Here is a 13379-nt window from a genome sequence, read left to right as displayed (position 1 = left end):
TTACTGTATTATTCTCTGAAGGAGAAAAGGTGCAATTCAATACTGTAGTGTGGGAGAAAACTGCAAAATGGTCAAAAAAATTAGAACAAATAAAAAAACTAATAATTAGGATTTTTAATAAGATCTGTTTATAAAAACATTTAACTATTCCCTATTAATTATGCACATCTATGTCTATAAATCATTTCTGAAAAATCATTTCATGTTTACCCATGGTGAAACTCTTTAAAGGCGGTAGAAAATAAAAATAATTAAAATCATCTGGAAAACAGGAAAATAAGAGACAAAGGCAGATGATACTAAACTGGCAGTAACGAAGATAATCATAGAAAATAGGAGTGGTAGGTAATGTGAATGCATGGAGAAATCAGAGATGGAGAAAGAAAAGTAAGGATTGAGGACAAAACAAAACTGATAAAGAATACAGGACAACTAAGGATTGTATTATTCCTAAGTGCTAATCTTTAAACCAGAACAAGTACAGGTAAAAGGAGTGCCAATAAAATCTTCTGTGAACAGTATTTTGAACCATCTGCCAAATAGAAGTCAAATACACTTGGAAAAACGATATCCTATTGCTATAAAGCTGAAGCTGCTCCCTTTCGCATCTTGTCCAGCAAGGGAAAGGGGGGTCTTCTTTGTCCTGACATCAAAGGGGGAAACAAAACAAACAGGGAGCGGATGGTGGAGCTGCCTCATTTGAGTCATACCTGAGCGGCAAGCCATTCCAGTGTCCGACAAGAAGTGCTTCCACTCTTTCTTGCCATATGCCTCTGCCAGCACCTCTGGAGTCATCATCTTGGTGCCATGGCTTGCCCTGATTTTGAGAGAGGATGCACATTGCTCATTAATGGTTCCCTTGAATGCCCTTTCCTCTATCATTGTGACTGTTGATCCCTGTTGCCACTGGAGCTAACAAATACATATGTATTTTTTCTGTTTTCAACTGGGTGCCTCCCTGTTTAGGATTCTGTAAAGCATTTCTATGGACAGCTGTAGCACTTCCCTGCTTTAATCCATCAAGTAGCAGGTGATTAGGAGATACTCACTCTGAGGTCAACACTGGATAAGATACCACCCTTTTTTAGAGAAGTTGTCGTTTAACTACGCAAATAAGATGAACGCACCTGGAACAATTAGAAAACAACTGTGTGGATTAGTGGGGAGCTGCTTCTGGCAGCACTAGAGAAAGAGCAGTAGGTACCAGAATCAGAGCATAAGTCCACTGGGCCCATAGGAGGCACAGGAAGCACCTGGCACTCACAGGTGGATGACTGTGAGCATGCAGGACTGTGAAGACAAGATGAGGAGCAACCTGCCCACTCAAGGACACAGCATGGCTAAAACCGCATAGGGAAATCAAAGAGGAAGCGGAAAAACAGAGCAACATGACAAGAAAGTAGGTATCTTCTGTGCTCAAAGTACTGCTTTTGTCCAGTTAAGAGAATCCTATGCTGTAGAGAAATATGGTAGTTCCCCCTTATCCAGTTTTGCTCTCCCACAGTTTCAGTTACCTGTGGTCAACCTAGGTTGAAAAATACTAAGGGAATAATTCCAGAAACAAACAATTCTTAAGTTTTAAACTGCATATCATTCTGAGTTCTATTGTTATATTTTATATTTTCTTACTGTATCTATTAAACTTTATCATTGGAAAAGACATAGTACATATAGGGATATGTACTATCTGTGATTTCAAGGAACCACTGGGGGTTTTGGAAGACAATCTCCGAGAATAAGGAGGGACTACTGTAGTTGAAATGTTAATGTAGTTTATTATAGGAACTAGCTGAAATGTTAATGTAGTTTATTATGAGAAATTATAATAATTGAGAGTATTATTCTCTTGGTATTATAATGTACCAACAAAATAATATGAAGGAAAAAAGAAATAAAATAAGAAAAGCAAATAGGGGAAAATCACAAATGGGCTCCTTTTTATAAAGGGGTTAACATTTTAGAAAGCTATATGTAAAGATCAAAGAATCCCGAATGGGAAATATGATCAGAGAAGGAATCTACTATATTGGTTGAAAGAAAGCATCAAGGAGGTATGCTAATAAATTCAGGAGAAACTAAAGGTTAGCCAGGACTTGGATGGAGAGAGACAGATCTTGTAGGAGGGGTACTGGGACAGGGACAGACAGATAGAACAAAGACAGAAAGAAACAAAATTGTAGAAAGCTTTTCATTCTTTTGACTGTGGTTGAAGATAGCCAAGAACACTGTGAGAATCTGACAGTAGAGTTAAAGGTCATAGACAAAGCTGCATTTATACATACCCTCTCTCTCAATGCCTGAGAAATAAACATGGAAACAAACTACAAAATACCAAAGGTGGGGCTACACCTGCTCTAGTTAGATGCACCTTAGGGGAAGGTTGGGGGAAAGTGTGAAGGGAGTTTACATCACGCAAAAAGAATGATGCATCAAAAGAGAGTACATATTAGGTCTGGGAGTTCTCTCCTTTGATTCTGATCCTGTTTGTGTATGTAATAAATGGTATAGCTTCATGGCCATGTTGACTTGCCTGTACTATTAGTACCAGAGGAAAAACAGATGCTCCCTCCCTGGTGCCCTGTGAGAGACAGAGCAGTGATAGCAGCTGCTTCTGGACTGCTTGTCACACCCTCAGCAACAGTTGAGAGGCTGGGCCCACTCAGAGAGGAGAGAAGTAAAGAAAGTCAGCCTGGAGTGTGGGAGGAGGAAGAGGTTGAGACTTGGAACAGTCCAGAAAAACTTCCAAAAGGAGCTAGGACACAACATGATCCCTGCATGATAGGGCCAAATTTGGATAAATGGAGAAAGAGAGGGTGGTGGGTACAGACCACCAACCCCTACCCAATCAATACCCATTCTTTCTTCCTTAACAAAAAAGAATCCCAATTTCATTTTAGGCAGCTACACAGTCAGCTAAAACAGTATAATTCCTGGGCTCTTTTGCCAGAAGGGGTAGTCAATGAGATGTAGCAGGTTATAAACTTTCTACTGTATGTCCTACAAATATTTCTAATGAGGTAAACTTAAAGGAACTAGACCTTTAAATCTAATGCTCACAAATTCATATTTAAATGACTTAAACAATTCATACAAAGACATGTAGGCAGACAATCTGTCATCTGATTAATTAAAATAATCATATTTAACCCACACTGTAAGGGTCACATGCCACTCAGTAATAAAGTGTCTCAGAGAAGGTAAAGTTTTGACTTCACAAATAAGTTTTATTACCTAAGAACAGTGCCATTATTTGCAAGTTTAAGGAAGTTCCCATCTTCTAGATCCAATGCCAAACCTTTGCAACTGAAATAGGAAAGTTTGATTATCAATCAATTCATATATTTAGCTAACCTAAGAAATAACAACCTATATTTTCCAAACATCATAATGCTAAAAAGGGATTCTGCCACCCAGGAGAATGGTATGTTAATCACACAATTAAGAATATCTAAGAACTGTAAAATTAAATATCTATCACTGAGCAGGTATAAAAGGAAAATTGTTATATAGGTAAACAAGGACAGCATATTTAGTTTGTAAAATCTTTAGGCTTTTCAAAAGATAAATCTAAAACTCAAGAGAGAAAAAAAGAACCTGAACATCATCCCATGACTGTTAAAATGTACAAATGTTTTCCATTAAATAAAACATACATACACACACACACACACACACACACACACACACACACACACACATTTACATTCTACAAGTCAAGCACTTAGCCAGTCTTTCCTTCACTCTAGAATTCATCTCAATTTAGGTCAGGTTACAAGAACTTGCCCTCTGGACAAGGCATATTATTGAAAACCAGTATGGCCGGGCGCGGTGGCTCATGCCTGTAATCTCAGCACTTTGGGAGGCTGAGACGGGTGGATCACGAGGTCAGGAGATCGAGACCATTCTGGCTAACATGGTGAAACCCCGTCTCTATTAAAAATAGAAAAAATTAGTCGGGTGTAGTGGCAGGCGCCTGTAGTCCCAGCTACTCAGGAGGTTGAGGCAGGAGAATGGCATGAACCCGGGAGGCAGAGCTTGCAGTGAGCCGAGATCGCACCACTGCACTCCAGCCTGGGCGACAGAGCCAGACTCTGTCTCAAAAAAAAAAAAAAGAAAGAAAACCACTAAAAGAAAGTCAAATACTAAGTTTTAGCTCCTTTACTGTAAAAGACTTGTAGGATTTGGGGAGAAAGGTGAGTACAGATTCATTATTATGAATAATAAAAGCAAAGTGGTATAATGGCTACCAAATACCAAGGGAATTAAACAAAAAATGACAGGGTACTTTAGAAGGATTATTTACTTTTGTTCAGGGTAAAATTTCCAGAGTCAGTAATTTCATATAGTAACATGTTACTGTTTCTTCCTTTTACAAAAATGATACATCAAAAAAGACTAACCAAATATCAAAAGAATGCATACTAGATCAACATAATGTAGGTATTTTTCATGTGGTTTAGTATGGTTATTGATTTTATTTACTTATTTTTTTTGGAGACAGGATCTCACTCTGTAGCCCAAGCTGGAATGCAGTGGCATGATCAACGGCTCACGGCAGCCTGGACCTCCTGCGTTCAGGCAATCCTCCCACCTCAGTCTCTCCAGTAGCTGGAAATACAGGCACGTGCCACCTCACCTGGCTAATTATTTTTTATTTTTTGCAGAGTTGGGGTTTTGTCATGTTGCCCAGGCTGGTCTCCAACTCCTAGACTCAAGCAATCCGCCCACCTCAGCCTCCCAAAGTGCTGGGATTACAGATGTGCCACCACACCTGCCTGGCCTGATTTTAAACTGAACAATTTAAAGTGGTTTAGGATATTTGTTTGTTTTGTTATCTAAATGAGGAAGACAAAGGAAGCTTTGGGAAGTTGAGTCCTAACCCAGGAAGGGAATTCCCAGTAAGACTCTTAGGAATGTCGAACTAAATGACAGAAAACCAATCGTCCTAATTCAGACTTACTCAAAACGTGATGATTCCTCCTTTTCTCTTATAGTTCTTAAAGGATAGTAAACCAAACCTTTTTCTTAAAGATGTAAATTTTAGAAACAGTTCTTACTAACCTCTAAAACTATTATGACAAACTTAAACTATAAGAAAATATCCAAATTAGTCACATAAACTCTTAGCTTATTTTCACATTTAATTAGGCAAGTCTAAACTTGTTTAAAGTAGAAAACACTTTAATTCATTAAATACAAAACTTTTAATATAGAAGGCATTTGTCCTTTGACTCAATCTCACATTTCACATTCTATCTTCTTAGAAGAGAAAGCATTACAGTTTTATCAGTAACAATTAGACCCATAGGAAATGTACAGACTTAAAAAAAAAAAAAAAAAAAGAACTTACCAGAAATCCCAATCCTCTGGGGTCACATTGAGCAATTCCTTATCGTACCCTTTCTCCTTAACTAGGAACTGGGCAAAGCTATTATAAATGAGCTGCAAATAAGGGGAAGAAAAACAGATTAAATATAACACCCACTATTCATTCCTAATGTCACAGACCTAAAACCCTAATGGAATTGCTGATGGGGGCAGGTAGGAGGAAGGAAATATCTGTAATTGTGAAGTTCTGCAGTTTAATTTTCCTTCACAAGCAATTTATCATCCCCTGCATGCCCCAGGTAGCTGTCTCATTCAAAATTATACCGTCAGCATACAATTATACAACCAAAGACAATTATTAACCCTACTCCTGAATTCTAATGGGTTGGAGATCATAATTTAAGACTTGACAAAGCTTTTTAAACTTATTTAATACATCACTAAGATGATAAAGATGATGACCACTCTATCCATCCATCCTTGGTCCATTCTGGCCAGAAAGGCCCCATGTCAGGAAAATACATATGGGGACCAGGAAGGTGATCTAAACGAGTCATGATGCCTCTATCAGATACAGGTAATCACTCTTGTTTCTCCACACACACATACACAAAAACCATTAAAAAAAAAAATCTAAAGACAAAGGACAAAGAAAGCCTCTGGAAGCAAGTACAATAATTACAATAATAAATACTCTGTTGATTGCTGACAGATCTTATTTCTCAACAACAAAAAATGCTAGGTTTTTGAGTAAAATATCTGGTTTTTAAGTGCTGGCTAACTTTAAAAGAGCTGTACATACCAAACAAAAAGTGCACACACGGTAGAAGCCCAACCTTATTCTACCTCGAAGTATTCTTTGGCCAGTGTCGGGTACACTTGAGCCTGAGCAGAACAGTGGTCTGAGTCAAGCTGCACAGTGTCCAAAAGGACACACTGAACAACCTGACCCTTCTTCTACAGATATTAACCCACAACAGGTTTCGATAACATGTCATACTTTTAGGGAGAAGAGGGAGGCAGAGGAGCGGGGGAAATCTCTCCTGGGTAGTGAGGTTTACACTGATACTTAGATGCAGCAGTTCGCTGGGTGAATGCAGAGGGAATGTGGGGGCAACTCAGGTTCAGAAACTGAGGGGCCTGCACACAGCTGGAGTAGGGGTGTCGGGGTCTGAGTGTCAGGATATGAGCGTGGAGAAAGCAAAGGCTCCTTGTCAAATGTCAAATCGAGTTGCTCCCTGTCATAAAGCTAATTAAAATCACTACACATGTACTTCCATCCAGTGCAATGTGACCTTATCCAGGTCAACTGTTAATTGAACCACATTATGCTAACACTATATATCAACAGTTCTCAACCCTGGTGGTGATTCAGAACCATAGGTGACACTTCTTAAAACTACCCAGAGCTTCCAAGCATACAGGGTAGAGAGGGCCCTCTCTGATGCACAGAGAACACTGAAAACCACTGACCTGCATGTTTTACAGATTTTTATTCAATCATTAAAAGGAAAAAAGCAATAAAAAATACACTGAGTCACTCTGTGGTACAAAGTACTATGGACAATAAAAAGTCCACATCATGATCCTGCTTATAAGAAACCAGTGCTGCAGGGCTAACAGATGTAAAATGCTTAGAGCAGAGCCTGGCACACCAGCAAATCCAATTTAAGTATTTGCTATTATTATGTTGTATGCTGCTAAAAACAAAACAAAACAAAACAAAAAAACAGAAAACAAAAACACTGCCCTGACGGGTAGCGCTTGCCCATCTCCACGGTGTAAATATTCCCACCATGCCTGTTTCAAGCCACCAACAGCAGTTTACCTGCTTGCACAATTCCTGAATAGTTAACAATTGGCTTTCACAAGCCCCTAAGAGCCAGCTATTGTACACCTTAGATTTGCCTCTGGTTGAGGCACTTTTGAGTTTCTCCAGCTATTCAAGTGATTAGTCTAAGATACGGGCATGTAACACTCGAATTCTCCTGGAAGAAAGGAGCCCTTTCCATCAGAGATGCCAACAGGGACAGCCACAGCTGTGTTCCTTACCTTGTGGAGGAGATTTTTCTGTAACAGGAGAGAAGGGGGCCAATGGACAAGGAAGAGAAGCAGAGAAAAGCAGTGTGAAGAAAAGCAGGGGCATCTGTACTCTGAAACCCCTGGTCTGGGCAGAAGCCTTCTTGCAGTTTGTCCTTAGAGTATGCTGAGTCTCTCTAGAAGCCCTCATGGCACAGGGCTCTCCATGACATTCCTCTCCCAGCCTTAGCTGTCATCACCTCACAGTCTCTCAGGACTAATAATAATACATATTCTATAGCAGTTGCCAATTGGTACCCTGTGGTCTATAAGCAGCCTACAAATTATGTTTGCTTCCCACTTAAGGTTACCAGATAAAATTTAAAAATGCCTAGGTAAATGTGACTTTCAAATAAAAAACAAATAATTTTTTTTTAGTATAAACATGTCCTATGCAATATTTGGGACCCCACTCTCCCACTCACACATCTACGTTAACTGACTGGTATCAGACTTTTGAGCCTGCAACCTTGGGAGAAACCATGTGTCATCCTCTCTTCTAGAATGCCTTTCCTGAGGCCTCATGTGAGGGGGACACACTCAGTTCTGTGTTTGCACAACTCTGTGCAGTTGTTAAATGCCTACAAAACTGAAAGGAGAGGCACTCACAGCTCTCCATGATGCAGTCCCCACTGACTTCTCCACCATCTTCTCCTGCAACTTGCCACCTTTTGCTTGCACCCAGCAGTTCCTGGTGCTGTTGCTCACCTCGAGGTTCTGGCCTTTACTGTAACTCCTCTGGGTGAAGCACTCTTCTCCACCTCCTCACCTGCCAGCTCCAGGCCTTTCCTCTGTGTTTTAGGGCACCATACAGACAGCAAGGTGAGAAGCAGCAGAAATCTACAGCCGGACTACCTTGCTCAGTTGCCCTGGATACACTTTCCTTCTGTGCCCCGTTGCTTGATGCTCTCTTAACAGTGACTGTGGTGATAATATCTACCTCACAGGGACGTTGTAAGGATTAAATCCATTCACATAAGCAGCATGCTTATTAGAATCATGGCTGTATCATATTCTGTTATTAAAATACCTATTATTACTTCAGTCTATTTATTGAGTCCAGTATGTGCCCAGCACTAAGCTCGGCACACAGAACACACAAGAAACTGTCACAGATACTGATGGAGCCATCATGCTGGGCTCTAGGGGAAGTCCAACAAGTAAACAGGAAGTGTTAATATCATGCAGTATGTGCTATGAGGAATGAAGGGTTTTGTGGAAAACTGAAGGTGGGCTTAGAGTGGAAGGGCAAACTTTAAGGGCCAAAAAGACTTCCTAAGGGGAACGATGTTTAAGATGAGGCTGATGGGATGAAGAGCTTCTGTACAGAGCAAAGAGGCCCTCCAGGCACTGTTGGCAGCGTGCAGCAAGACCCAGGTCATACTACCCACCGCAGGGGACCAAGACTAACTCTTCAGCATTTTTGCCTACTGTGTAAGGCTGCCTGGAGGCCTGCGTGTTGATCTCTGTATCCTCAGCTCTAGCATGGTGCTCAGCACACTGTGGGACTTAAAAAAAAAAAAGATTTCCACACCAAACATGATCCAAAACTCAATAGGTTACTGTTTTCAAGCTTTAAACATCACTTATTCTTCAGGTTTGCACTAAAAAAACCTCTTGTCTTTGAGGATCTTATATTCTGAAATTTTATGATCACCTATGGACAACACTAGCCCTAGCATGACAGTGGTTTAACAATATTCCCTCCAAAAGAAGGTAACTAAAGAGGAGACACATAAAACTGTGAACCAGGAAGGATTCGAAAGACACAGAGGGAAGGAAAACATGTATCAAAGACCTAGGGGAAGCAGTGGCCAAAGAATCAAGTAGTAAAAAAGCCTTCTTAATTCTCAATGTGACTAAGGAAACCAGACCTGTAAGGTAAGAAAGCAGGAAAGTATAACAGCAGAAAAAGGACACTTAAAAAAAATTTAGCATCTGGGCACAGAAAACACACGAGAAATTCAGGCAGCCACTCTTTTTTGACCTTTAACGTGTACCAGAACTGGCGGGTGCAGGGACATTAGCATAATGCGGCACAGCCCTGGCTGATGTCTGCACCAGTGATCTGGAGTTCTACCCATAAACTGTGAAGTTTCTAAATGGTTTGGGTGGTAACCATAAAAGCAAACACTTGTCTTTGCCAAGGTACTATTCTAAGCATTATACATCTCTTACTCATTTAATCCTTGCAACAATCTTGTGAGGTAAATCCAATTATTAGCTCCATTTTACAGATGGGGAAACTGAGAAGCAGCACAGGTTAAGTAACTTGCTCGAAGTCACAGAGCTAGTAACAGTGGAGCTGGTGTCCTAAGCTAGGCAGTCTGGCTGAGGAGTCCTCGCTTTCACCACTGTACTCATAACCAGCTTTTTTTCTGTCTGGATGCTTAGAGCTTGGACTAAAAAAATCTGGTAACTTTTCAAAATTAGTTTCCTTGGGAATTGGGAAACCAAAGGAATAGTGGAGGGAGGGCAATTAATTTGAGCGTACAGGTCTGGAAGTATGCATACTCCATGTCCCCCTCCCTCAGGGCACAGTGAGGACCCAAACTTTGCAGACTGTTGGTAGGACTGGAATGTATTCAAAGTGCACGGAGCACGTAGTCGATGCGCAATAAATATTTATTTTCTTTTCTTGATAGAAGGTAAAATTAGGGCTAAGATCTTAATGACTTTTCAACTAGTGTTCCTTCCAATACACTACACTATATACTACGCATCTCTCCCAGATTGCAGTTTAAACACTGATAGGTGGTTGATCGCGCAAATAGAAAAATGCAGCCAAAAAAAATGCAAGTCCCAAATCAAGTGGCTGTGTCCACAATCAGCTGGTGTCCAGAAAGACATGCAGAGAAGTTCCACGAGGTGGGATCTTCAAGGACAGCCCCAGTGCCCCTGACCCCGCCCCTCCTCTGCCCTAGAAACCACCGATTCCCCAGCCCGATCTTGCGCAGTTTGCCCCTCCTTCGTTCTTTCCTACCCCCTCTCAACATTAGCTAACAGCTGAGCTAAATGTGCCGGTCCCCACGGCACCGGCGCGGAGCGGAGGCTGCACACTTCCGCCCCTTCTCGCCGCTGGAGGCCGCGCTCTGCGGAAAGACTCGGCCGCCGCTGCCCAAGCCTGGAGGAAACTCAAGCCCCAGCCGCCATGGAGGTTGCGCTCAGTGCGCCCCGGGGAGCCCGCGCCACTCACCCGGGCGCTCTCGGGCAGGTTGTAGCGACACAGAGTGTGGTCCAGGTCGAATCCGACCACGTCGCAGGCGGCCAGGGAGAAGTGCTGAGCCATGGCTGCGCGGGGAGCACCGGGGAGCGCCTCGGCCGGGAAGGGTGCAAGGAGCTGGCTGGCGGGACGCTGCGGGACAGGACCGGGCCGGACGCAGCGGGGCGGGGCTGCGGCTGCCAGGGCACCCGGCGCGGCAACCTCTCCCGCCTCCCGCGCCCTCGAGCGCCGCCCCTCGATACGCTTAGCCCCCGCCCCTCGCGCGGCCGGCGTCCTGCGCCGCCCAGAGTCAGGTAGTCAGCTCGCGTCCTCCTGGTACCCCAGTGCCGGCGACTCCTGATCTGTCCCGCAAGCCTAGGAGCCCAGAAGGCAGTAGGGGTCCAGGAGCGGTGCCGCTGCTGCACAACTGAGACCTGTAGGCACGTAGCCCTTCCCGAGGGCTACCACAAAATTAACCGGGACTGTCCATCGCCTCAGGGCGCCTCGGAAACCAGGAGAGCATGAGGTTAGACCTGACCTTTTACACCTGTGTGCGAAATAGTAAGATCATGGAAAAAATTCATCCGCTAATATCCCTCTGACCCAGTTAGCCTACAGTTTGGAAGGTCTTTTCGCCCACGTGATCTTTGATAGTGGTTTAAACCAAAAACTTTGTATTCCTTGGTTTCCTAAGTGGTAAAATGGAAGAGAGAGACCTTTCACCATTTCATACTCTGGAATGTGTTAGAAAATAAATGTATCAGACATCGTGAAAAACCATTTTGCAAGATGATACTGGTTATGGAAACCAATATTGGTTATTACTTGATAATCCTATTCTGTTATTGTAATAAAGAATTTTCTATGAAAGGACATCAGAAACTTCATAGAAATATATAGAGCATACTACAGAAAAAGAAAACTTTTGCAAACCAGGTTTAAGGTTTATAGAGCACAAAATGTTTTGAGTGACATTTGCTTAATTCTCTCAAGAACTGTATAACTACTACCATTTTAGATGCAGAGAAAGTTAATCCATTACATACAATGTATGCCTTAGGGCATTTAATTCTCTTCCTGATTTCCGGATGTGAAGAATTAGCACTTTGAGATCTTTATTACATATTGCCTCATTTTAAAAAGAAAATACAAATCTATTATGTTTGAGTGCTTCAGTTTTCAATTTAAAGGAACAGTATGTCTAATGGGACAAATCAATAGTCGTGACATAATGAAAATATAATTGATTGAGAACTGCATTTAACCCTTTCAAATACTAATCCTTCTGAGGCTAATAGACCAATCAGAGGATTAATTTAGTGCAATACATAGTGCAATTGAGTAGGAGGACACTTATACCTAGTAGACTCATTTGAATAAAATTGATAACTTGTTCCATTATAACACTTAAAAGCCCCAAACACATCTCTCTGGAATAGGAAAAGTAAAGAATCTTCAAGAAGATTGAGCTGTTCACTGATGAGTCCAACAACCATGGCTTCAATGTCTGCGAACCAAAAGAGAAAAGGCTAGATTGCTGGAGAGGCTGGAAAAAGCTTGTTGGCCCTGGAGCATCGACCTTGGCATTCTTCTCTGCCCCTTGCAATAGAATGCTACCAAAGTCAAACTTCCAGGTACATGCCACATTGAAGGACACACGTTTTCCTCGGGGAATATCTTGTTTCATGTGGGAGTAGGTGCTTTCGGTACTTTAGGGACTTCCCTTAGTAATACAAATGTACTAGTACATTCATTGTAAGAGGGAAGAGTATAAAAGGATTGTTTTTTGTTGACTTAGCAAAAACTTCTCCTTATAAAACCTCTTGAGTGTGCTGAATTGTGAATAGGAAATTGACTGGGGGTGAGGGGAGAGAGGGAACCAGGCAGAAAAAGACCCCTGGGTCAATAACCAAGTGGTCCTGGGACTGGATCTGGCTATTACATACACATCAACAATCTTATGTACTTGCTGATTAACAAATTATATATATTCTGCATGTTTACACAAACAGTTCTTGTGCTAGAGGGTCCACATCATTTAAATTTTGTGGGAGAATTTTGCAAATGATCCAATCCTAGAGGCTTGTACTCTTTCTTGAGCCCCACTCACCTTTCCTTGTACCTCAAACCTCAGTCTGACTCTTCCAGAAATATAGGGGATGGTTCCCTTCTCTTCTCCCATTCCCTACATAACCCTGAGTTTAAATACAAACACTTAGTTTAATTGTTTCATAAGGCTTATTTTCAGATAAAGATATTTCATTTTCCCTGCACATTAAACTTGTATCACACTTACTGATAAAATGCCACAGCTCTTGTATTATCAACTACAAGTTCAGTCTTCTACTCAGATACCAATTAATTTCTGTTTCTTTGAGTATCATGGACTGAATTTTGTCCCCCACTCATTCATGTGTTGAAGACCTAACCCACAATGTGTCTATATTTGACATAGGGCCTTTAAGGAAATAATTAATGTTAAATAAGACCATAAGGGTGGAGCCCTAATGCAACAGGATTAGCATTCTTATAAGAAGAGGAAGGGACATCAGAGTTTTCAAGCACAGAAGAAAGGCCATGTGAGGAGCCACAAAACCACAGCTGTCTGCCTGGTGTCGTGGCACACACCTATAATCCCACGACTTTGGGAGGCCAAGGTAGGCAGATCGCTTGAGGTAAGGAGTTCAAGACCAGCTTGGGCAACATAGCGAGACCCGTCTCTATAAAAAATACAAAAATTAGCAAGGTGTGGTGGCAGGCACCTGTAGTC

At 41.8% G+C, this 13379-nt stretch overlaps 1 protein-coding gene across 2 annotated transcripts in view; it reads right to left on the bottom strand.

Annotated features, from left to right (window-relative positions):
* Nucleotides 1-10832, bottom strand: part of NT5DC1 (5'-nucleotidase domain containing 1) — a 139029-nt gene extending 128197 nt beyond the window's left edge. For both annotated transcript variants that reach the window (XM_032157228.2, XM_058435497.1), the window contains exons 1-4: nucleotides 10604-10832; nucleotides 5351-5442; nucleotides 3232-3303; nucleotides 711-817 (exon numbers count right to left, since the gene is read on the bottom strand). In XM_032157228.2, coding sequence (XP_032013119.1) covers nucleotides 711-817; nucleotides 3232-3303; nucleotides 5351-5442; nucleotides 10604-10696 — 364 coding nt within the window. In that variant the 5' untranslated portion in view covers nucleotides 10697-10832. The remainder of the gene's footprint in view (nucleotides 1-710; nucleotides 818-3231; nucleotides 3304-5350; nucleotides 5443-10603) is intronic.
* Between the last annotated feature and the right edge of the window lie 2547 nt (nucleotides 10833-13379).

Source organism: Hylobates moloch, unplaced genomic scaffold (genome assembly GCF_009828535.3).
Source record: "Hylobates moloch isolate HMO894 unplaced genomic scaffold, HMol_V3 SCAFFOLD_2, whole genome shotgun sequence".
NCBI lineage: Eukaryota > Metazoa > Chordata > Mammalia > Primates > Hylobatidae > Hylobates > Hylobates moloch.
This window is presented reverse-complemented; position numbering and strand designations above follow the sequence as displayed.